This window comes from Mesoplodon mirus, assembly GCF_964341445.2.
Source record: "Mesoplodon mirus genome assembly, chromosome: 6".
Classification (NCBI taxonomy): domain Eukaryota; kingdom Metazoa; phylum Chordata; class Mammalia; order Artiodactyla; family Ziphiidae; genus Mesoplodon; species Mesoplodon mirus.
Window position 1 is genome coordinate 56,994,978 of NC_138982.1, and position 26,751 is coordinate 57,021,728.

General features: G+C 37.0%; 1 protein-coding gene across 1 annotated transcript in view; it reads left to right on the forward strand.

Annotated features, from left to right (window-relative positions):
• SPATA16 (spermatogenesis associated 16) overlaps positions 1-26,751 on the forward strand; it is a gene marked incomplete at its 3' end in the record, with an annotated part of 212,598 nt that overhangs the window by 90,624 nt on the left and 95,223 nt on the right. Inside the window, exon 3 of the mRNA XM_082624320.1 lies at positions 3,688-3,777. Within this exon, the coding sequence (XP_082480446.1) occupies positions 3,688-3,777 (90 nt within the window). The remainder of the gene's footprint in view (positions 1-3,687; positions 3,778-26,751) is intronic.

Consider the following 26,751-nt stretch of genomic DNA (forward strand, 5'->3'; position numbering starts at 1 on the left):
TCCCAATACTGGGCATATATCCGGAGAAAACTGTAATTCAAAAAGAGTCATGTACCACCATGTCCATTGCAGCACTATGTACAATAGCCAGGATATGGAAGCAACCTAAATGCCCATTGACAGATGAATGGAAAAAGAAGGTGTGGTGTATATATATACAGTGGAATATTACTCAGCCATAAAAAGGAATGAAATTGGGTCATTTGTAGAGACGTGGATGGACCTAGAGACTGTCATACAGAATGAAGTAATTCAGAAAGAGAAAAACAAATATCGTATATTAACACATATATGTGGAATCTAGAAAAATGGTACAGATGAACCAGTTTGCAAGGCAGAAATTGAGACACAGATGTAGAGAACAAACGTATGGACACCAAGGGGGGAAAGTGGTTGGGGGTGGTGGTGATGGGATGAACTGGGAGATTGGGATTGACATATATACACTAATATGTATAAAATAGATAATTAATAAGAACCTCCTGTATAAAAAATAAATAAAATTAAAAAAAATTTTTTAAAGGGTATGGGGCTTCCCTGGTGGCGCAGTGGTTGAGAGTCCACCTGTCGATGCAGGGGACATGGGTTTGTGCCCAGGTTCGGGAAGATCCCACATGCCGCGTAGCGGCTGGGCCCGTGAGCCATGGCAGCTGAGCCTGCGCATCCGGAGCCTGTGCTCCACAACGGGAGAGGCCACAGCAGTGAGAGGCCCACGTACCGGAAAAAAAAAAAAAGGGTATGTCATTTTAGAAAGCATTGAATAAAACAATAAAAGGATAAAAACTAGGCTTTACAATCAGCACTAGCATTTTCATGCCAAATATATAACTGCACATATTATAAGCACACAGTGAATGCTGCAATAATTATAAGGGAGCCAAAAGTAATAAACTGCCAAATATAATATCTCATCTCAAATTTCTAAACTTTCTTTTATAGGTAGACTTCCATCTGTCAGGGTAGACTGGGTCCTGGTCTTTTTGGTCCCTCTTCTGAAGCTGTGATTTATGTGGCTTAGTATAGGGTGGTGTTATGGTTTAAGAGAGCCTAGTCTAGTTTAGCAATAGTGATTTCTAAACTCATGTCCTCTAATGTATTTCTTCAGCACCAAAGAAAGGATTTGTAATTACAAGCAATTTTTTAAAAATCTATTCTTTTTAAAAATTACACTGAAACAGTGTTTATCTCATCAACCCTCACTACCCACAAAAATCTCCTCCTCCACCAAGGCCACTTTGATCATTCCTCCTCTCCCTTCTCCCTCTATTGTATTAAACCCTTCTCTCACACTCCTCCTGCCCACCACACCCCATCCTTTTCTTCAGCCTAATCCATTTTTATCAAAACACATCTGGCAAAGCGAGATTCTTTGGAGAACAGCATAGCAAAACCAAAATACCACATCATGGGCAAAGAGATGTCAAAGACAAGAAATGGTCATTCAGTAAGGATTTTGTCTCATCACATTTGCAGACATTTGCTAAAAATGCGTAAGTGAATAAAGATTACAAAATAAAAAGAAAGATTAACTACAATGTGGAAGAAAAAGTTCTGGTCAGAGTCGGAAGACCCAGGCCCCTAGACAGAGCACTGTTCTTTTCACTCTGATCTAATTTTACAAGATTACCTTTACACGGATAAAATACACAAACATGCTTTATAAATGTACTTTTTCCTGAATTAATATAAAGTATTAGTAGTAGATATTAATAGCTCAGTATGGATGTGGGATAAACTTATGTAATAGGCTTTAAATTTCCAATATTTTAATCAGAAATCAACAAAGCAAATGGTCTGTGTTCTTGGGAGATTAACGTATTCATTTGTACAAACTACTAAGCATAGAATGCAGTGAAACTTTACTAACTCAGGCTCCGCTAATTCAGAAATCATAGAGAAGGAGTAAGGTAAAATATGAATTGCTGTAGCTAGAGATAGGAAACATAATAATAAACTTGAAGCAACATTGCAACTAACTAGTTTATGATTTTAGAGAGGTCCCTTAGCCTCTCTGGATGCTGTTCATTTGTGTTTAAAGTGAGCTGAATTATTCAGTCAATCCATCTCATCGTCATATAATTCTATGATTCTATGTACATCAGATAGATGCCTCTTTTTTTACTTTATTCTTTCTATAAGCAATGGTTCTGGGAATGGAATTATTCTTGTCTGCATTTTTTTTTAGTCTGGAGTTCATGAATAGCCTTAAGGGGTCACATGAATTACCTAAATTTGGGCAACCATGTTTATGTGCATTTTTCTGGACAGAGATCCATAGCTTTCATCTGATTCTCAAAAAGCTCTGTGAACCTCCCCAAAAGATTAAGAACCACTTACTTCAATAATGAACTAATTCCAAGTGATTCTCAGCAACTTGTAAAAACAGGCTCACAAAAAGATTGCTTAGGGCCTCCCTGGTGGCGCAGTGGTTGAGAGTCCGCCTGCCGATGCAGGGGATACGGGTTCGTGCCCCGGTCTGGGAGGATCCCATATGCCGCGGAGCGGCTGGGCCCGTGAGCCATGGCCGCTGGGCCTGCGCATCCGGAGCCTGTGCTCCGCAACGGGAGAGGCCACAACAGTGAGAGGCCCGCATACCGCAAAAAGAAAAAAAAAAAAAAAAAAAAAAAAAAAAGATTGCTTAATAATCCTGTGTTGGTTCTGTAACATTTGTATCTTACATCAATAACACAACACTCTATTATGATATAAGCTACACCTTAAACTTTAACTAATGGCTGTCTCCTCATTCAGTGATGAATCATGGTCTATATCTGTCTAGTTCACCTCATTATATCAAATGCCTTGAACAGTGCCTGGTTCTCAGTGAAGCAAGGAAGAGGAATGGCTGCCAGTTTATCTCTGGAGGAAGAGGGCAGCTATGGAGTGATCATCATCTCATCTGAGCTGGAACTGAGACTGCAGAACTCTGAGATAATGAAAAAATCAGCAAGGATAGATAATCTTATCCAAAAGTCAAGCCTTGTAATTTCAATAAAAGAAAATGGAAACCCAAAGTGAACAAGGGTCTTACCAAAAGTGGCAAGTTCAGGACCAGATTCCTTAGCCAATGGTACAGGGCTCCTTCCATTCCACCACATTGTCCAGCTGGGGGAAGACACAGAACCCAATGTGGAGTGCAAATAAACATGTCACTCAAATTCCAGTTCCTTTCTTTTAACTGAAATTCAGCAGCTAACAATCTCCTCCTTCATTATAGGTAGACATACTATAAATATGTCTACCTGTGATCTGTGCCTGATTTATAAATATATAATAAAATAACACCATGTCTTACATGTAATATAAGTTGGATTCAAATTTGTTGCCATTGTTATATCTATAAAAGTTAGCCTGTGTTATAAATAAAATTGCTTTTATCGTGCAAACTTAATTTTTCAATAATGCTTGTTTATTTGTCTTAACTGACAATTACAGGAAGACAAATGATCCATTTACTAGTATCTTTTAAAATATATAGTATGTAAAACTGAATGAATGTTATTTCATTCCTATACACTTCTGGTAACTGACTTTTTTTTTTTTTAAAGATCAACCAAAAAATGTATTATAGTGTCAGTTTTAACACATTTTCATTACAGCTATAAAAATTTAGAAAAACAATTATATGCAATAAAGAAAAATCTAGAAATCAGCTTAATAACATTGGCATTTCTTTTATCTTTTCAGGAGCATTGTTTTAAACCCAGCCTATTTCCGAAATCATCTTCGTCAGGCAGCAGTGTTTAGATGTCTGGAGAGATATTCAGAAGCTGCCCGGTATGTTTGTTATAACTTTTGTGAAGACTTATTTCGAGTTAAACTAATTTTATTCTCAGCTTCTGGTAATAGCGTAATAGAACTTTCCATTTCTCACATGGAATATGATTTTACCAGAATTATTGTCTTATAAATGTCAAACCAACAATTATTGACTATCTTTTTCTTTAATTAAAGCCACTCTGTGTTCATAGCTCTTAGTAAAATTCAAACTTTCCAGCCATGAGGTCACTGATAATGATGGGAAAACTTCCAGGGAAGATTAGAAATGAACTTGACCTCTTGCTCTCAAGTCCATTCCTGATCCTGGTTGTAAGGACACAATTTTGTGGCTATCTCTTTCTTGAGTTCTGGAAATAAAATCCAACCCACACAAAAAGGATACCAGCTGCCCATTTCTAGAGAAGACGGCATCAGTTATAACACCAAAGGTTGTTAGAGGTGTCCTAAAGTGTTGTCTCTTGGACCCACAATATGTTTCATAAAAACCTGGTGAAGAAGCTTCTGATATTCTCATCCCCAGAACCTAGACTTAGGCAAAGAATTGCAAGATTTGTGCAACAGCCTCAATGCTACACTCAGAATTCCTTTGCACCTGTGACAACCAATGCTTTTTATTCCTGAGTCAAGATCACCATATCAGACTCCCCTTCTCTTTCATAAATTCTCTCAAAGAATTTTCTTCATCTCTCAATGTATAGGTACCTATTGTTTCTTACCCATCCACTTTACCACCCCAGGAATTTGTCAAGGATGTGTGAGTGGTTTCTATACATACTCCAACCATAACTCCTAGGGAGAAAGCCACAGTAATAGGAATGGGGAGCCTAGGTTGCTGGTGGCTACTATCTCTAGGACATTTGCAAATAACACTTTCTTGGAAAATGAAGTTTAAGAAATTTAAATAGATAAGAGAATGATTCCATAAAATTGATACTATGAGTTTGACATGAATTCCATTTTATAAGATGGTCTTAGGAATTACTTGAGCTCAATTAAATGATGGATATGGAAGGCAAAATTAATCTCAACTACTCTCACTTTGCAGTCAACCAACCAATATGACACAATATCTATTTACCTGTGTGTTAGTGTCCACTTTTAAAAATTAGAATACGTCTCTATCAATCTCATTTTTACATTCTATTTTTCCTTATACTCTTTTCCTGAATGTTTTATCTTACATTACCCACAAACGACTTCTTCCTACTGTTTTTTTTTTTTAAGTCCTACTTTTCGTTTTGTCTACTGAGTTGTCCCTGTGGCTTATTCTCTTCCCACACACACTATGCAAATGAGAGGGAATTTAAGCGATGATAGTAAGCTTCCTTCTGTCCCATGCTTTGTAAAGGTCACAAGCTACAAATGAAGCTAATAAGCTCAGCATAAACAGATACAGTTATCTGTAAAATAGTTTTCTTTAAGAGGTGGTTCACTAATGTGTCTTCTGACTCTAATCAAAAGATAACAGGAGAAAGCTAGATGCAACTTCAGAACTAGATTGTAACTAGTTAAAACTGCTAGTAGTGTGCTGGGTTAGCTTGTACAGACTCTAGAGAGCCCACTGTTAAATATTCAGGAATATTGGGAGAGCCAGTTGTTACCTGTAGGAGAAATCAGCATTGCTGGGAGAATTTACACTGTGAAAACTGGCAAATGCTACAAGCCCAGGATTTTGGAGTTTGGGGGAGAGCCAGATACCAGTAGATCATTGACTGTAACTTAATTGTATCAGCCTAACTGCTTGAGTTAAAGTGGTGATAAAAATTCTTTATGGTTCCTAAAATAAATGAATAAACAATGAGAACTTGAAAATTAGGAATTTGTCAGTACTTGTCATGTAATATTGGTACTAAATATCCATTTACCTTGACATGTATATCCCTGAAGTGCACTAAGTGTATCTGTGTAATATCATTTGATGACTAACTTGACAATAATCCTTGAGAAAATTCCTGATAATTGTTGGCTATACTGGTGTGGACTTTCCAACAGAGAAGCAGATACAAGTGTTTTCCATCTTGGTTTCCTTGGCAATTATAATCCTTAATACAGAGTATTAGTCATCCTCTGTTCCCCTCAAGGGAAAGAATACTACGAACCATGAACACGAATATCTTAGTGTCTCTTAGCTATTTGATTTCTAGTGTAAAACACTAAACACAAATCAATGTGTTAAGCATTCATATTTATCAATCAATTGCTTGGATACTTAGGTAGTTTGGTTCAGGTCTCTTACAAGCACATTATATTAAAACTAATTGAAAAAGCCCACATATCAAGGTTATTTCCTCTAAGAAGCCAATCAGTCATGTTTCTGAGATTGAGAAGCACCTACCAAAGAATGCCATTACCATGTAACTTAGGAAGTCTTAAAACCATGATTCCCAGTGAAGTAGATCATCTTCCATCTGGTCCAAGACAGTGCATTTACAACCAGTCTCTGGAAACTGGGTTATCTAAAATTTTCTGAGCCTAACCAGCTCTACCCAGGAAGGAATTCGTAGAGAACAGTCCAGAAAACATTTCCAGGACAGCTTCACAAAATCCCAGATTCTCAACCAGAGAGGCTATAGGAAATGTGATTGAATAGAGGATATCAGTCAATGGGCGTATTGACTGATTACGACAGGTATTACGACAATGGGCAGGTCCTTTTATTTTATTGGTCAATATCTTTTCAGAAACATCATACCAGAAGAAAGAGCCTGAATATATAAATGGTAGGAAGCTGAATAAAAATAAGGAGATTTAATTTTGATATAAGCTCTGCAGGGATGCTGATCACCCTTGAGAAGACACTTGGCACCAGTTAAATTGATGAAATCACATTTTCATACCAGAAATCTCAATTGAGAGTACTGTAACCCCCCCAAGAAATAGCCAACCTTTGAGGCCTTACCTGAAATCGCCAGTAGCCTAGCTCTTTAACATTGCTCTGTTTCCGTGCCTATAAAAGTGTACGTGTTGAAATAAAATGTTCTTGCTCAAATCTGTCCCTCCTCCAATACACACACACACACACACACACACACACACACACACACACATTTGGCCTACTTTCATAAGAAAGATGATAAGCCAAGAAACAATATGCAGAGATGTAAAAAAGCATACAAACAAAAGTCAAGACTATCTTATGAAGGAACTAATAACTTGATAATACGAACAGCACAATGTCTTTCATCTCTGTATGCTCACTGACTAGCACAGGCCTTGGCACGAACCAAGTTTGGGGTTTACAAATTAAACTAGCTAGTTTCTGAGTTTGTGATTACTAACCATTTAGCTGCATCAGTAAGGAGATATTACATGAATTTCTTGGTACAACCCTGGTTGAAAAATAAATATAGGAGTGTGCACATAGTAGTAAAGTCATGTGATAGGGTCATGCCTACTACAGTGAAGATTCATGAGGCAAAAGACGGATGACATTGCACTGAATCTTTATTTAAGACCAGTCTGTGTAAGAGGAAGCAAACAGAAGGTAACACTAAGTGAAAAAACACAACAAAGCCTCTTTATCCATCACTAAGGAAGAATTAGCTGTGTGTTTCTACATACGTGAACTAGACCAGGAGACACTAGAACAGGAATAACACATTCAAATGCTTACAAAGCCCACGCATATGGTGTGTGAATTATAAGACAAAAGGGTGTTGTATGAACTACAGAAGACTGGAGCTCACTAACTAGAGTGACTGTACAATTTCTCTCTCAGACTGAACACTGTGAGAGTGAAAGTGGGCACATTTAAGAATTATACTAGGAAAACAGGCATAAACCAGGACTATCATTAGCACACTGGCCATATGGTCACCCTACCCCTGGCCCTTCTGAAGGGAGTAGCCTTATTCAAGTCCAGCTAATGTTGCTGTATAGAAATATAGGTTCAGTGTTGCAGATTTTTCAAGAAATAGTATAATAATTCAGAGCTTTCCAAGAAATTTCTTGACTTTTAAATGTTGGCAATTACTTCAAGTTTTTCAAACACAGTGTCATCATAAGAAAGCTGAAGTAGTCCCATTCATGAAAATGTAATTCTCTGAAGAATCAATTGGCCAGGTGACCAATTTGCAGAATTCACCAAATTTCAAGTTTACTAGAACCTTATTTTAAGAAATAATCTTACTGACAAATTAATATGAATACATTTTCTTATGTACATATTCCTCGTGAATATATTCAGCAAATCTTGTTAATTTTTGAAAATTTTCAGTTTTTAAAATCTAAGGTTATGGAATGATTTATTCTCATAAATATGTTCTTCTTGTGTATATGATTATTACTCTACTATTCTTGAATATTCTATGACTATTTTCTTCTTATTAACATAATCAAAATTTTAATTTGGAATTTTAACAATTTGTACTAATTTCCTTCTCATATTTTAAAAGCCATTTTTTTTGTTTTTAACATTTCATCATTTTTAAGATCCATTCCCCAATTTTTGGAGAGTAAGCAAATTTGCCTGTGTGATCAAATGTATTTTTAACTGTTTATAGCATTTACAACAACTTGTATTTAATGAGGAGATTTTAATAGCATTCTATTTTATCTCCTGAAGCTAGAAAAAGCCAAGCTAGGGAAAATGAACAGCGAGCAACACGGCACAATCCGGGCTGTGGATCCCACAGAGGGGAGACTGAAGAACAGAGAGAAACCATAGGCCGCAGAACCCTGGAGCCCTGGCTCCTTCGAATCCATCTGTAGGATTAATACAAATTTTTTAAAGAGTTAAAATAAGCTGTCTTAGTAGATAAGCATATTTATAAATTTAACAAATGGGTCATTTGACAAACTCATCATCTGATGAATTGATCAGGAGCCCACAGAAGGCTGTGGGCCACATCATCAGATTTGAAGCTGGGAAGTCAAGTCCTCTCTCCAGCTCTAAAGGAATACTGGAGTTTAATTCCTCAACAGTAAAGGCTGAGCTTCCTCCTACCAGCATGAGGATTCCTTCCCACATCAAAGTTTGTGCAAGGGCAGTTGGGGGAAGATTTTAGTCTAAAAACAGCAGTCCACTGTTAGAAAAAGGTGTTACCTTACAGAGTTCAACAGCTTTAGTTTACTATCTACAACAAATCTGGTCTGCTCCATATTTTGAAATAATATTATTTAGTGCCGTGTAATGTATGTAATATTGTGAGAAATAGAGTAAATAATACAATATGTAGTATAAATTTTTTTTAATCTTTGCCCTGCTTAAAGTACTGCACTAAATGACACACTGGATTTCGGAGCTATTGTATATTACATGTGCTTTTCAGGATTAAAAAAACAAATTGGTGAGAGGCCACCGAGTTGCATCTGTCTGCTTGTTAATACACTAAGAATTTTCTCCCTCACAGCTATTTCTCAGCTTTGCCTCTCTCACTCTTGACCCCTGACAGTGCCTTTCAGTTCACTCCTATTTTATCATTTTGGCTACCTGCTATTCCCATCCTCCTTGCCTTTTTTCTTCTTTCATGATGCTTACCTTTTCTGAAAAAAATAAAAGTCCCTTCTTTGTGAGTATCCCCTTGCTTCTGGTCATTAATAAGCCATTCTCCAAGCATCTCATTCATTCTGTAAGACTTTGACTTCCCTTGGTAATTGCCATTGTTTTAACTAATTAGTGGTTACATTTGTTTTTGCTTTAGCTTATTTTTGATACTCTGAGACAAATTAAAATATTTGAATTTTCAAGAAATCTGCTCTATGGATGAATGTACAATGAAAATCTCAAACAATAAATTCCTTAAAACACAGATTCTTTTAGAAATGAATTGTCAGCTATAGCTAAGGTGTGACACATTAGAGTATCAATGTTTGAGAATTAGTTTAAACACTTAAGGTCTGGCCTCTGCATGGGTATCAGGGTGTTCTAGGGATGTTTCTTTGCCAGGTAGTATGTTACTGTTAAGCCAAATTAAAACATGATATTTCAAGATGCATGAATTCATAGCTACCCTCACTGACAAGCCAAACAGTAGAGGTTAGTAGAGGTGGGAGTAGGTTAAGTTTCCTGAGACCCAGCAGGGGATTGGGGGATTTGATTTTGTTGTTGTTTTCTTATGTAAGTTGGTCCTACTGGAAATGGAAAATAATGTATATATAAATCACAATCTGTCAAAAGAAAAGGGTGACCCCAAAATAAACTGAAGTATTTGTTCAGAAATCTGGTAACATAAAGCAGTGGTGTTGCTGTAGATAAGCAGTCACTCAGGGGTGGTAGTACAGTAGCAACAAGGAAGAAACTGTCAGCTTTTTTGGTGTCATGGAACTCTATGATTTTAAATGAGATTATTAGCTATCTTGCAAGGGAGGAGAATATACTGACAGGCAGACTCAAGACAAGTGATTCTGAAGAGATGATAGTAGCATTGGGAGCTTATTTTAACAGTTCTGATTCAACTGGAAGTGTAAAATCCATTCATTCACCATGCAAGATGCTAAAAATACATCACAGGGTTTTTTGGTTAAAGTTAAGTTCTCATTTATGCCCACAAATAGATTAAATGAAGACTATAGGCTAATTTTTATTCTTAAATTGGCCATCTGCCTGAAGGGCTTTCTTTCTTTTTACTGGAGGCAGTTCACCACTGCGAGAACAGCTTTAGTGTGGTCTGGCATTAGTCAGTCATATGTAACATACAGTTAGTCATGATCATTCCACCACTAAATCGACTTTCCTTTTCCCTACATATGACAAAGCTGCATGAACCCTAAGCACTGTGAAAATGTTGCTTCCTTATGTATAATTTCTAAAACTGACATTAATAAAGAGCTATTTAGTCATTTCACATGACTTAGGTTAAGTATAAGACTACAGCACACCCAATTTTTATATGTGTAAGGTGTACTGTTTGTGATTTCAAGGAAAAAAGTGAACACGAAAATATACTACAGCTTCAAGATTCTAGCCATCTATTAGGTATTAAGGATTTAACATTGCAGATATATAAATGTCTAATTTTACAATAAAACACTAAATGTAAGGCTATAATGATATCAGATGGCTTAAAAAGTAATTCTGTTGCCTTAAGAAAAGCTTTGGACATGATCCAAGTTATAAGTAAATTACTGCACGGACACATAATCTTACATAAATATAGAAAAAGATTTTACATCAGGCTGTTAACAACAACATCTGAAAATCCATCAGAGAGAAATAAACATTGATTTTGTGAATTCTCCATCTTGCTGATGTTTATCATGGTATTTTTGTCCCTTTTCTCTTTTGAATGGTATACTATGCATTTGCATTACCTTTAAACATTTCTAAAATAATTTAGAAATGCACAATTCTTGGACTGTGTGCACTGTCTGCAAATATCGATCTAGAAAACATGTAGCAGAGTACAGAGAAAGATTTCTCTTTTTTGCTATAGATCCAACCTTGCATCTTTTAAAAAGTGGGTGAAGCAATGAAGATAATGTAAGAGAGAATGCAGAAAAGCCCTAGAGTGTCACGTTTAAAATATGAAGAAATAAAGATCTCTTCCCTCCCTTCTTCCCTTCAATCAGACATCCACCTGATTCCATATTTTCTACAATAACAGAATGTAGAAAACCAATTAAACATTCAAAAGTTTAATCCAAAGGAGCTACAGTTTAACTCAGAGTTCTGTGCTGTTTTCTAATATCTAAGTGCTGCCAAGTGAATCAGAGTATAGTCTGTAAATGTTAAAATTATGATAAATGGATCAAAAGCTCCATGTTTTTAAACTGTAAATTGGAGATAATAATAGCATCTGTGTCACAGAGGTTATTATGAGGATAAATGAGACAATTTATATTGTGCACTTAGCACAGTACTTGGCACATCATAAACTCTCAATAAAAAATTAGCTATTATCATTGTTTCTCTTGTTGTTAACAATTAGAGCTCTTTGAAGATAGCTGAAGCTACCTCAAGAGACAGTGAGTTTCTCAACACTGTAACCAGAATTTGTTGAGCAGTCCTTTAGCTGAAGTACTGCACTATGAGAGACGAGTTTGCACCCCAAGACTAGTTGATCCCATCTCACTCTGAGTCAGCATAGCTGTGTTTTTGGAAAGACCACTGTTAACATAGGGGTTGAAGGACAAGATTCTCGCTGCTTTAAGGAGTTAAAAGAGGCAAGATTGTGACTTTAAAAACTTTTTGTGTATGAATATATTATGAATTTTAGCATCCTGTTTCAGTCTGAGTGATATTCCAATTATTCTTTAAGGGAGTTACAATGTGGAGGTCTCTGGGGTTGGCAAGTGGAACTTTAAATCACACAGAGAAAGAGAAGTGTTCAGTCACCTGGTTTTTATGCCAATTCTCCCTTTTTTCCTTTCCTCATTTCTGTCAAAAATAGCAATACCTTGACAAAAGATTTAGGCTGGAAATAACTAACACTGCCAGAAACTGAAATTCTTCACCCTTCTTTTTAATACCCACATTGGTCCATCACGTTATTTTGCACATAAATTAATTTTGATGCCACTAATTGTGAAAATTGATTATAAGTCAAAAGTTCTGATTTTGTATCTGTCTGCTAAAGAGGAATCATATACACTAGAGAATTACAGTCAAGGCAGAAAGAACTGTGTTCTACTCCCAGGGCTACAAATGACTGGCTATGTGTGACCACGGGCAAGTTAATTAAGTAAGCTCTTTGAGTTTCAATTTCCTCAACCATAAAATGAAGATAATAATACTATCTTACAAAGTAAGCATAAGGATTAAATAAAATAATGAATATAAAACACTAAACTCAGTGCCTGGCACATAATAAGTCCTCAATTAATTATTGCTGTTGCTATTGTTGTTACAAACTTTGAAGAATGAGGTTTAAAATCCTAATACATTCACTCTGAATTAATTCTATTGAGTGAAACTTTGGTATAAACATTATACTACTCAACTACTACCCCAGTTTATCTCCATTTTAGCAGCTGTCATCTATGACCTCCTGCTCTTTGCCAAACTTTATGTCAGATGCTTGTCTTGCATCATCTTTGTTCCTCACAACTCTGCAAAGAAATTATATTCTGCATTTTTTAGGTGAGAAAACTTAAGCTACAGTTTGAATGACTTGTCAGAGATCACACCACTGATAAGTAGCAAATCTGAAATTCGAGCTTAATCTTATCATCAAATGCCTATTCCTGCACACACACAAAAAAACACACTTGGCATTCTCAGACTTTTTCATATTTGCCATTTGGGTAAGTTTGAAATGGCACTGCCTTATTGTGATACACATTTTCTTTTTTATTATCATTCCTAATGAGCCTGTGCATTTTTAATATTTATTGGTTAATCATGTTTCCTCTTCAGTGATATGTTCATTTGTGTATTTATCTTTTGCTCATTTCTTATTGAATTGTCTTTTTATCATTAAATTTAGGAAGCTTTATATATTCTGTATACTAATAACTTTTGGTAATATGTGTTGCAAGTAATTTTTTCCAACTTATGGCTTGTATAATCATACTCTTCATGATATTTTTGATAAAAAATAAGCCTGAAGATTTAGTTTTAATGTAGTCAAATGTATCAAATTCCTTTATGATTTGCACCATTTGAGTTTTAAGAAATATTCCTCTATTCCAAGCTCATCAAGATAGCCTCCTGTATTGTCTTCAAAAATTTTTAAGTGTTCTCTTTGCCTTTAAAGTTTTGACCCAATGCTAATTGATTTTTATGTATGGTGTGAGGTAGGAATCTATTATCATGTTTTTCCCTCAATGGACATTCAATTATCTTGACATTATCTTACTAAATCCTTTCACTATTGATCTTCAATGTTGATTCTGTCTAGATCAGTTTTACACATATGAATATGCTGATTTCTGGTCTGCATTCTACTGATTCATCTATTTGTCTGTTGCACTGCCAAGACTACACTATCCTACATAGAATGGTTTTATAATATATCTTGATACCTAGTAAAGCAAACCACCCCAACTGATTCTTTTTCAAGAATGTTTTATCTATTATTGGCCTTTTACTCTTCCACCAAAATGGTAGAAAGAGTGAATCTGAATTCCAAACCAGGATAGGGTAACTTCTGGTTAGGAATTCCCAAGGAAGACTTTCTTACTTTTTTTTGTGCTCCAACAGGATTCAAGGTCAAGACTGGCATGCAGTTCCACTATTTTGCTCTGTAACAGTTTCTCTTAACTCTTTCATGGAAAATGTTATCTCTTAAAGAAACCATTATGCAGATGGTCTTCTATTCAAGCTTCACTATGCTTGGACCTCAGGCTATGTCTCCTTTCCCCTATGCACATGTCTTCTTAAAAGACAGCTACTAGACCAGTAAATATTAACCACAAGCAAACCAGCTGTCCCAAAATAGGAGAGACAGAAAAAGAGAATCCTATGTTACTGGAAGAGAAATCTCTGAGCAGAAACCTCCATGAAAACCAGTGCTAGGACAGGAAAACCTGAACTGTAACTGACAAATTTCTGGAGGCTCAATGTTGAAAACTTTGAGAGGTTAAAAATTTCAGGGTGTGTAGGGGGCTCCAGTCATAGGGAGACCCCTGCACTTTTGTGAGTTTTATCTCCAGGTGCTCTACCAGGTCCTCACAGTGAATATGGGAGGAAAATTCCACCATGCTTCCAGCAGAAGGAAGGGAAAAGAAACCATTTTGAAATATGCCAGAGCATTCTGTTCTCTTTAGCAAGTCCTGCCTTCAAGTGAACCTACTTTACCAGAGCCTGACACACCTGGAGGAAGAGAAATACCCAGCTCCAGCTCATTCTAGCCTTCCAAATGAGGAAAGAGGAATACCCAACTCCAGTCCTTTTTTGCCATTGCGTCACACCTAAATGGGGTTACAAACTGGGAAGCACTGGTGAAGTTCACAGTCCAGGAGCACAGGTTCACCTAATGTAAATCATAGACTGAGACCTAATCATAGAACTTCAGAATGCTTCCCCTGCCCCAACACCTCACCACTACATACCAAAAGCCTATTTACTGCAGTTCCTTCTACCTAAGGAACTACTCATACTTCATGTCCCCCTTGTAACAGAAATTTATAATGCATACTAAAAAGCTAAAAGACAGAGTTTGAAGAAACTGAACAAGCATCAGAACCAGAATGATATGTAGCAGGAATGTTGGAATTATCACAATGGGAACTTTTAAAAATACATAATTAATATACTAAGGGCTTTAAAAAAACAAAACATGTAAGAACAGATGGATAATGTAAGCAGAGAAATGAAAATTCTAAGAAAGAAACAGAAATACTAGAGATCAAAAACAATGCAACAGAAATGAAGAACCTCTTTGACGGGCTCATTAGTAGAGTGCATATGGCTGAATAAAGAATCTCTGAGCTTTGAGGCTATGACAATAAGAATTTCCAAAATAGTACACTGAAAAGCAAAAAGAAAAGGGAATGAAAAAAAAAAAACAGAATACCTAAGAATGTGGGAAAACTATAAAAAGTATAACATATATGTAATAGAAATACAAGAAGGAGAAGAAAGGAACAGAAGCAACATTTGAAGCAATGACTGAGAATTTCCAAATATTATTGTTAGACACCAAAACACAGATCAAGGAGCTTAGAGAACACCAAGCAAGACAAATGCCAAAAACCTACACCTTGGCATATCATTTTCAAATCACAGAAATTCAAAGATAAAGAAAAAATTCTGAAAAGAAGCCACAAGAAAAAAAAAATCTTATAAATAAAGAAGCAAAGATAAGAATTACATCTGACTACTCCTCAGAAACCATGCAAGCAAGAAGGAAGTAGATGAAATATTTAAAGTGTTGAGAGAAAAAAAAAAACACCAACCTAGAATTCTGTATCTTGCAAAAGTATCCTTCAAAAGTGAAAGAGAAGGGCTTCCCTGGTGGCACAGTGGTTGGGAGTCTGCCTGCCGATGCGGGGGACGCGGGTTCGTGCACCAGTCCGGGAGGATCCCGCATGCCGTGGAGCAGCTGGGCCCATGAGCCATGGCCAATGAGCCTGGGCTTCCGGAGCCTGTGCTCCGCGGTAGGAGAGGCCACGACGGTGAAAGGCCCACGTACCGCAAAAAAAAAAAAAAAAAAAAAAAAAAAGTGAAGGAGAAATAAAACTTTCTCAGACAAACAAAAATTTAGATAATCTGTTGCCAGTAGATCTGCCTTGCAAGAAATGTTAAAAAAAAAAAAAAGTTCTTCAAAGAGAAGGAAAATGATATGATATAGGTCAGAAACTCAGGTCTATAATACATAAATAAAGGGACAGCATGAGAGAATGAATAAGTGAAGGCAAACTAAAAACATTTAATTTTTTTTACTCTCAAATGAGCTAACTGATAAGCTTATTGAAAATAATAATAGCAACAATATATTCAATTATGAATGCTTGTGTCTATGTATATAGGCACCTATGCATGCTTACAGATTAGCAAAATGAATGACAACAATGATACAAGGGATGGGAGGGATGAATTAGGAATATTTTGTTATTTTAAGGTATTTACACTATCTGTGGAATGGTATAGTGTACTAGCATATTTGAAAGTGTACTTGGATTAGTTGTAAATGTATATTGGAAATTCTAGGGCAACCACTGATAAAAGTAAAAAAAAAAGTATAATTGATATGCTAAAAATGGAAGAAAAAACTGAATCATATAATATGCTCAACCAAGAAGAGAAAAGGCAGAAAAATTGTGGAAGACAAAAATAGGAAAAATGGCAATATAAAACAGTAACAAATATGGTAGATATTAATCCAACTCATCAATAGTCATTTTAAATGTTAACGCTCTAAATATACCAATAAAAGACAGAGATTGTCAGAGTGGATAAAAAATAATACCTAACTATATCCTGTCTACAAGAAACTCAATTTAAATATAAAGACATATACAGATTAAAAGTAAAGGGATAGAGATATACCATGCTAACACCGATCAAAAGAAAGTGGGAGTATCTGTATGAATTTTAAACAGAGCAGACTTCAGACCAAGGAAAGTTTTCAGGGATAAAGAGGAACATTACATAATGGTAAATGGATCAATACTTCAAGAATATATGACAATCCTTAATGTGTATGTACCTAACAACATAGGATCAAAATATATGGGACAAAAACTAGAGAAATGCAAAGAGAAATAGATGAACCCACCATTATAGCTGGAGATTTTAAGACCCCTGCATCAGAAATGAAGAGATCCAACAGGCAGAAAATCAGTAAAGACACAGTTGAACTCAACAACACCATCAATCAACTGGACAAAATTGACATCTATAGACTACCTCATCCAACAACAGCATATTATACAGTTTCCTCATTCTCACAGGAAATATTCACCAAAATAGACCACTTCTAGGCCATTAAATACACCTTAACAAATTAGAAAGAACAGAAATCATACAATGTCTGCTCTCAGACCACAGTGGAATTAAACTAGAAAAGAAAAACAGAAACATAGCTGGCAAGTCCTCCAAATACTAGGAGGTTAAACACACTTCTGAATGACACATGAGTCAAATAAGAAATCTTAAGAGAAATTTTTTAATATTTCCAACTAAAAGAAAATGAAAATACAACTTATCAAAACGTGTATGTGCAGCAAAAGCGGTATTTAGAGTGAAATTTTTAGTCTTGAACACATATATTAGAAAAGAAGATGGGCTTCCCTGGTGGCACAGTGGTTGAGTCCTCCTGCAAATGCAGGGGACACGGGTTCATGCCCCGGTCCGGGAAGATCCCACATGCCGCGGAGCTGCTAGGCCCGTGAGCCATGGCCTCTGAGCCTGCGCTCCGCAATGGGAGAGGCCACAACAGTGAGAGGCCCACGTACCACAAAAAAAAAGAGGAAAGGAAAGAATGAGAAAATATCAAAGACTGGAGGACACTAAGGAAACACAACTTAAATGTACTGTGGCATCCTTGATTGGATCCTAGAACAGAAAAAGAGCACGAAGGAAAAAAACTGGTGAAATTTGGAAAAGTCTGTAGCTCAGTTAATAGCAATGTGCCAGTATTAATTTCCTGGTTTTATTCATTGTAATATGGTTATGTAAGTTGTTAAAATTAGAGAAAGCTAGGGGACACTGGGTGGAAGAATATATGTTAACTCTCTGTTCTATTTTTGCAATCTCTCTGTAAATTTTAAATTCTTTCAAAATAAAAAAAAAAATTTAAAAACACCTGTTTGTTATGTTTGTTTTCAGTCTGTGTTGTTTAAGAGTATCAGCTGTTCTGAGTAGGGTTTCTCTGATCATCTTATCCACCATAGTCCCAAATTTGAAAGCCAAGACTTAACATTTTAAAGACATATTTATCATCTTTCTCTCCCAGCCTATTTTGGGATATCCTTTGCCTGCTATAATTTAAGAACATGTTCTTTTTCTACATTTTATATCTCCTACAGATCCATCTTAATTTTAGCTTCTGAAGCTTATTCTGCTATTCTTTTATACTTTTCTTTAACTACCTGAATCACAAAATCAGGTGCTAATAACTTCATGAGAATTGGGGTTAGACAATCAGGATCAGCAAGCCAGTATTATCACTTAGAATTGCGTTGGCTTCAGCAAGACCCTTAGCCCCTATGAATGAGGATAATAATAATGCTAGTATCTGGACTCAAGTCTCTAAAAGCTGTTATGAGAACCAACTTTCTCTTTTCCCCCAGGTTCCCTGACATCACAGTCTCTAAATTTTTTCCCATTTCTCTAACTTTTCCTTCCCAATCTCTTATTCCTAAACCCACTGCTTAAAAATCAGTATTTTCAAAGGTTCTATCCCCTTGACTCTTTTTTAAAATTGTGCATTTTCTTTTCCTTGGCCAGTCAATCGCCTCTCCTGGCTTCAACTAATCAATATACTAATGACTCCAAAATTCATGCCTACATTCTCATATCTTGCTCCCAGCTTCCATATTTATATATTCAAGCACCTTCTGGTTATCCCCATTTGGCTGTATTATAAGCATCTCAATCAAAACATGCTCTAAAACTGAACACTTTATTGCTCTCAAAAACTTAACTCTCCAGTATCTTTATTGTTGAACATAAGGGACTGATTAATTAAATAGTGAAAATACCCACAGAATACAATGCAACCATTTTAATTAATGGACAGATAATATTTACTAATGTGGCGAAGATATTCTCAACATATCATTCATTTTTAAAAGCAGGTTAAAAAACAATGTGTGTAGTATGCTTTATTTAAAGAACAAATTTGGACACATCTCTCTCCAGACTAATTACTTCAAATGGCTCTCCATAATCTACAAAATAAATCCTGGCAAAAAATTAACGGTCTCGTCATTAAGACCCTGTTCATCTCTCTAGACCCCTTTACACACATACAAACACACACACGCGCACACACTTTTCAGTACTAACATAGTACCCAAGCACAGCATGCTGTTTCATGCTTGTGTGAATTTTCATATTCTATCTCAGAACAGCTTTTCCCTCTTTGGTCACCTCTGAAGCCCTTCTTGGGGCCCACACCCCTGGGAAGGTTTCCTTGTCTCCATTTTCTCCAAATAGGATCAATTATTCTTTTTTCTGTACTATTTCTGTGCCTTCTTTTTACAGCTACTAGTGCATAGTTTATGTCATAACTATTTCCTTAAATGTCAATTTATCTTAAAAGACCATGGGTTTCTTGAAGACAGAGAACTGACCAATTCACCTTTCGTACCTTCACTACCCATCTTCACGACTCAATCACATTAGTCACAGTATAAATATTCGTGGAACTGAAATTAGAATGCATATGAAAGCACATATCACAAATAGAATGATCTGAAATGAAAAATGGTATTATTGCTATTTAAATTCATGCTGTAACAACTGACATTTTAATCAGCATTACAAAGAACAAATTCTTCCAGAGGGCGCTTCTTACCTAGATTAACAAAATCTAGAATCTAATAGTAAAGTAGGTAAGATCCCCTTAGACCAGATGTCTACATTTAAAAATACAGAATAAAAGAGAGGCACCATCTTCCAAAACTTTATAAAAGCCAACAAAAAAATTTACTGGGAATAATTTGACCTAGACTCTGTCATGAAAACTTTATGGTTTTTATCTACATCTTACATGACTTGAGTTTCCCCAAGCCTTATCAACTCATGAACACAAATCAAACCATAATAATGGCAGCAACTCAATATACTGGCTTATATCCCCACCTGCATAATATAAGACTTTACTTCTCCCCCAACTTACTTGGGATTCTTACAAACTGATTCACATGCTCTCCAGAAAAAGGATACAGTTGAATAACATGATCTGAAGAGGTTAGCATTTAATGTCGTTATCTAAGACCCCCCCCAAAAAAGAGGTAAAGTCAAATATCCTTCAAAGTCTATTGTCCACTATCATCATGTACGTGGTTTTGCGTATACAACACATATATGAATATGCTCACAAAATATGTAATGTTTATTGTTATGTTCAGTATATAATTCCAAAGAGATAATATATTCAGAAACCATCACTCAAGGATATCTCTGCTTGGAGTACTTCAGCAAATTAATGAAGATTCTCTTTGTTGGCCCTTCTTTTTCATCCTCATCATTCCATCTTCCATAGATGACTTTATCAGTCCATGTAACTCTTCCTTAGCCCTCATTTATCTAAGGTTTTCCTGTAAGGCTTGGAGGACTGCCCACTTGCCAGGCAGACGTTTGATCTCTTTGCCATTGATGAGGGAAACTGTTACATCTTTCTCACATTTTAAAAATAGGTTTCAAACTTGCAATGATTATTGCTGATTTGACTGACTCCATTCCCTGCCTGTGGGCTTAAGCTTATTGAATAAAATGGTGAGCTCACACTGGGCTCTATTTAAATCTTCATCTTTCCTTTTATCTTTTGACCAATATTTTGGAATCCAACTAGGTTAAATGCAAGCATAATGTGACCTTGCTATTACTGGGGTTTCATATCAGTCTTGAGTCTCTGGGTTCCTCACCAAGGAACTGGGAACAAGTTCCAACCCCAGGGGCTAAAGGAACTCTCTATCTGCTAGCATAATGTGGATACTTCCTTAGGGATCCCATAACATTCTTTTCCTAGGTTTGTTGTGTTCTAAGTGTAATTGCTCAAAAGAATATCTTTGAGTCATGGGTCTCTAACAATTTACTTCTGTGAAAGATTTTGCTTTCCTCAAATAAATTCTGTAAAATCCTGGCCATGGCACTAGGTTCCTAAATCCCTGCCTCTCCTGCACGAATGATTGCATGCATTCAATCAGGGATGCAAGCTCTAACCCTTTGATGGAAAGAGTCCTTTCCTGAAACAGGAAGAGCTGAAATGGATCCCATCTGTACAGGGCCTTGAGACCTCTTGTGTCTCACCTTTTGATCATCCCCAGGTCAGTAGTAGCAGCTCAGAAGTTCATTAACAGGCTTATTATTAAATCTCTTCTACCCAGAATCAAGTGGATTACATGAGTGCAATACGAAGCAGGGTCTCCACTACACTCACTGTGAATATTAGATGCTTATAATTCACACTGAACCACCCTGGCCCACACTCCTCCCTGCCAACACACCTAGAGCGCCATACCTTCCTTCAATGGATACACTTATTCTCTTAAGGTTTTCATGAAATTTAGAATTTTAAGATGTTCTTGCTGCAGTCTACTCTTCTGTGAACTGGTATGATTTGGTTCTCCATGCCCACAGAACTGTTTCCTTCTTTCCTCAAAAACAACTCACATGAAAAAAATACTTGCCAGCTGTTATTGCCTTCTGAAATTATTTATTTTTAAATTTATAAATATGCTACCATTACTTAACGCCTATGGACACATTTGCAAAAGCAAAAACACAATTTAAAAAATAAGGCAAACTGTGGTTTGGAATAAAAAAAGAGAGCGTTGTCTCTGCCTATATTAAACCCCCTTCAAGCAAACATCTAAATAAACAGATGGACAGTGTACTGTGCCCCCAGAGAAATGTAAATGCTTCAAATCAATACCATGAACAAGTTCAGGGGTGCAAAAGCTTCTCCTGAAAATGAAAGGGTGATCATCTTGTAAACTTAACATCTGCCATGCTAGAAGCTAACATCTCCCTTCTAAGGTCTTCCATGCATTCTATCCCAAAAGCTCAATAATATAAATACTACTTTAAATGACACATAATAAGTGCTCAATAAACAAATAGTTGTTTGCTTTTAACATGCAGACCACTTTAATTCCCAACTCTTTTGCTTTCCTTATGCTGTTCGTCATACCTGGAATCTCTCTTTTTTTAAATTTTCCTTCAACCTTGCTGTGTTCTCTTTTTATCTAAGGAACAGTTAATAGAAATTTTACTTTATGTTAATGTAGTTGTTTGTGTGTGTTGAATAATCTACGAAGTAGTAAAAATACATCAATGTTTATTAGCCAGCCTTTCTGATTCCAATCTATAAATTAAAAGCTACAAAATGAGCATTTGGAAAGCACCATTTCAGCACAAATCAAGGCTTCTATGGATTACATCTCCTGAAAAATTCTATAAGAAAGTCATACAGCAAGCTGTCTGAGGATAAATACAGGTATCTCTAAGAAAATATATATCCAATAGAAAAAATGCACATGTATATGCATTTTTTCCATAGACTCCTGAGTCAGGGAAAAAGTTAAATCAAATTATAAGAATCTATTGCAGAACATTACTAAGTGAAAGAAGCCAATCTGAAAAGGTTACATACTGTAAGATTCCAAGTATATGACATTCTGGAGAAAGCAAAGCTATGGAGACAGTAAAAGTTCAGTGGCTGCCAGTGGTGGGGGTGAGGGAAGGGATGAACAGGTGGAGCACAAAGGATTTTTAGGGCAGGGAAAATACTCTGTATGATGCTGTAATGATGGAAACGTGTCATTATACATCTGTCCAAACCCATAAAATGTACAATAAGAGTGAACCCTAAGGTAAACTATGGGTTTTGGGTGATTATAATATATCAGTGTAAGTTCGTCAATTGAGACAAATGTACCAGTCTAGTGGGGAATGTTAATAATGGGGCAGAGGGTATATGGGAAATCTCTGTATCTTCCTCTCAAATTTACTGTGAATCTAAAACTGCTCTAAAAAATAAAGTCTTAAAAAAAAAAAAAAGAATCTATTGCAGACTACTATATAATCAGCTGTGCCTGGAAGAAGGCATAGAACAAGCAGAAAATGAGATTCTTGTCCTTGAATAGCTTACAATTCTACTGGAGAAAAGGTAAACAATTCTCTCTACAGAGTTTTAAATAGGTTCATTGAACCATGGAGGGTGGCCTGCCACAATGCATTCGTGCTGTAAAACATTTCCCCTGAGATAATAGGAGATCACATCATTTATCATCTAAATTAGGAAAATTTTGAGAATGAAAGAGGCCCTATTAATTACCCTAGGACAACAGGCATAGACTAGGACTGTCTTGGGAAAACCCAGGTGTATGTTCACCTTAAGCATGAAGTCAAAAACGTAGGCATGGGCTTCCCTGGTGGCGCAGTGGTTAAGAGTCCACCTGCCGATGCAGGGGACACGGGTTCAGTCCGGGAAGATCCCACATGCTGCGGAGCGGCTGGGCCTGTGAGCCATGGCCGCTGGGCCTGCGCATATGGAGCCTGTGCTCCGCAACGGGAGAGGCCACAACAGTGAGAGACCCACGTACCACCAAAAAAAAAAACAAAAAAAAAAAAACGTAGGCATCACAGTGCTGACCACTCTATCCTGAGGATTCCTCCCAAGCAAACATACTGCTCTCAAGATGTTTATCCATCAAGGCAGTCTAAAGTGTAGAGGAAGATGAAGGACAGGGGACCTAGAAGCAGTGGAGATCACTTTGTTTTTCTATTCTTTTCCTTTTCTTTTTTTTATTGGGGTATAGTTGCTTTACAACGGTGTGTTAGTTTCTGCTGTATAGCGAAGTCAATCAGCTATATGTATACATATATCCCCTCTTTTATGGATTTCCTTCCTGTTTAGGTCATCACAGAGCATTGAGTAGAGTTCCCTGTGCTATACAGTAGGTTCTCATCAGTTGTCTATTTTATACATAGTAGTGTACATATGTCAATCCCAATTTCCCAATTCATCCCACCTCCCTCTTCCCCCTTGGTGTCCATACATTTGTTCTCTACATCTGTGTCTCTATTTCTGCTGTGCAAATAGGTTCATCTGTACCATTTTTCTAGAGTCCATATATAGGCGTTAATATACGACATTTGTTTTTCTCTTTCTGACTTACTTCGCTCTATATGACAGTCTCTAGGTCCATCCACATCTCTGCAAAGGACACAATTTCATTCCTTTTTATGGCTAAGTAATATTCCATTGTATATATGTACCACACATTCTTTATCCATTCCTCTGTCGATGGACATTTAGGTTGCTTCCATGTCCTGGCTATTGTAAATTGTGCTGCAATGACCATTAGGGTGCATGTATCTTTTTGAATTCTGATTTTCTCAGGATATATGCACAGGAGTCGGATTGCTGTCATGCAGCTCAATATCAAACAAACAAGCAACCCAATCAAAAAAATGGGAGGAAGACCTAAATAGACATTTCTCCAAAGAAGACATACATGGCCAACAAACACATGAAAAGATGCTCAACATCACTAACTATTAGAGAAATGCAAATCAAAACTACAATGAGGTATCACCTCACAATGGTCAGAATGGCCATCATAAAAAAATCTACAAACAGTAGGGCTTCCCTGGTGGCGCAGTGGTTGAGAGTCCGCCTGCCGATTCAGGGGATGCGGGTTCGTGCCCCGGTCCAGGAAGATCCCACATGCCGCGGAGCGGCTGGGCCCGTGAGCCATGGCCGCTGAGCCTGCGTGTCCGGAGCCTGTGCTCCGCAACGGGAGAGGCCACAACAGTGAAAGGCCCGCGTACCGCAAAAAAAAAAAAAAAAAAAAAATCTACAAACAGTAAATGCTGGAGAAGGTATGGCAAAAAGGGAACCCTCCTACACAGTTGGTGGGAATGTAAATTGATACGGCCACTATGGAGAACAGTATGGAGGTTCCTTAAAAATCTATTCTCTTCCTTCTACTGACTGTTTCTCTTTTAAATATCCTAGTTTTTATATATCTCTCATTGCTAGTCATGCACTTTTCGGCCTGGGTGACCTCAACTGTCTGTAAAAGTTGACTGCCCAGCCTGGTCCATACAGAAAGAGGATCAAAGAGGATCAGAATCACCAAGACCTGCTCTTTCACCAGGAGGCACATCCAGCTCATTTTCTCTTAGAAGTGGACTGGATGAGACCATCACACTTTATTTATAATGGGTGAGAGCACTGCACCCACAGTGCCTTTCACAAACCGAGTGGTCAATAGCTTTTGTTTGAATGAATGAGTAGATAAATGAGGTGATAGCTATGCCTAGAGACAGGAGAATAGAGCTTTTCTACCCTCCTCTACTTGCACAGAAATATCCAAAGGAGCAAGCAAATATCCTAGCATGTGTGCCATAGTTTGCTTCCCCAATGCACTTTTTTTTCCTGAAGGAATAGATCTCAAACTATTTAATGTAATTCAGCGGAAAATTTGGTTTCACATGTAGAATCCCATTTTAACTTCAACAGCACATATGTGCCTCCCTTCATTTAACAAAATCATTAGCAAATAGTTACTGACCACCTAATATGTGCCAGTCACTGTTCTAGATGCTTGGGGATATGGCAGTGAGCAAATTTTCAAAAGTCTCTGTCCTTATGGATATTTCAACTCATTCACTTGATAATCGTGTAGCCAGTCTCTAGTGAATTCATAATGACGAATGAGATGTGATCTCTGCCCTCCTCAAAACTGTACTATATCAGAGATGCCTTTAAAGAATACCAATAGCTAATTCACAAGGGATAGTTAAAGGGCTCTAAGAAAAGCAAAGTGTTATGACAGGGTGGAAGACAAGAATAAAGAACATTTAAATGCAGTAACGGTTAAAGTAGGCTGCACGAAGAAAGTGACACTCTCATTACACTCTCACAAAACTATACTACCTATATTAGTTATAAGGTTCTGTAAGGTTTTCAAGTGCAAGAAATATGGGGCTTCCCTGGTGGCGCAGTAGTTGGGAGTCCGCCTGCCGATGCAGGGGACGCGAGTTCGTGCCCCGGTCCGGGAAGATCCCACATGCCTAGGAGCGGCTGGGCCGGTGAGCCATGGCCGCTGAGCCTGCGCGTCCAGAGCCTGTGCTCTGCAACGGGAGAGGCCACGGCAGTGAGAGGCCCACGTACCGCAAAAAAAAAAAAAAAAAGAAAGAAAGAAATAATTTTTACTGATAATGAGAAAATCAATACACTTTTGAAGCAGTCTCAATAAGCCAGTTTGGATATAAGCTCCTCAATGAAGCAATGTGTATTTCATTTTCCTAAATACTAGTGTTAGTGCCTGGGCAGAATAATAATTTGCAAATTGAGTGCTTCCCAAGTATCAGGCACTGCTCAATGTGCATTACATATAATGGCGCATTTAAACCTTCTGACAATCCTATGAAGTTGGCAACTGTTATTATCTGCAAGGTAATATGAGGAAACTGAGGCACAAAGAGATTAAGTCACTTGTCCAAAGTTATACAGAGAACAAACGGCAGAGCTGAGTTTCAAACAAAGGCAGTCCAGCTCCCACATCTGAGTTCTCAATCCCTGCACTGGATTGCCTCTCCCTTAATCTGATGAAAATAATTTCTTCAAAGTTATCAATGAAGATAATGCCTTCATCTTCAGAAAAGACACAAATGTACAAGACCATTTAATACTGCAACCAAAAGAAGTGACTAATGTGTCATTTTTTGGTACTTTAAGTCATTGAGGGAAACATTTTGGGGACAGGAGATTTTTTGATGCCTCACAAATTATCTACTTATTTTGAGATGTACCGCTGCCTTGAAAAAATTATATGCTTGAATGAAGGAAGGTATTGAGAAAGGCAGAAACTGAATCCTATAGTACTGACCCGAAGCCAGGGAAAGGTGGTTTTCATCGTGGGGGATCTTTGGTGGCCAAAATATAAACAGAATACAGTGGAAGG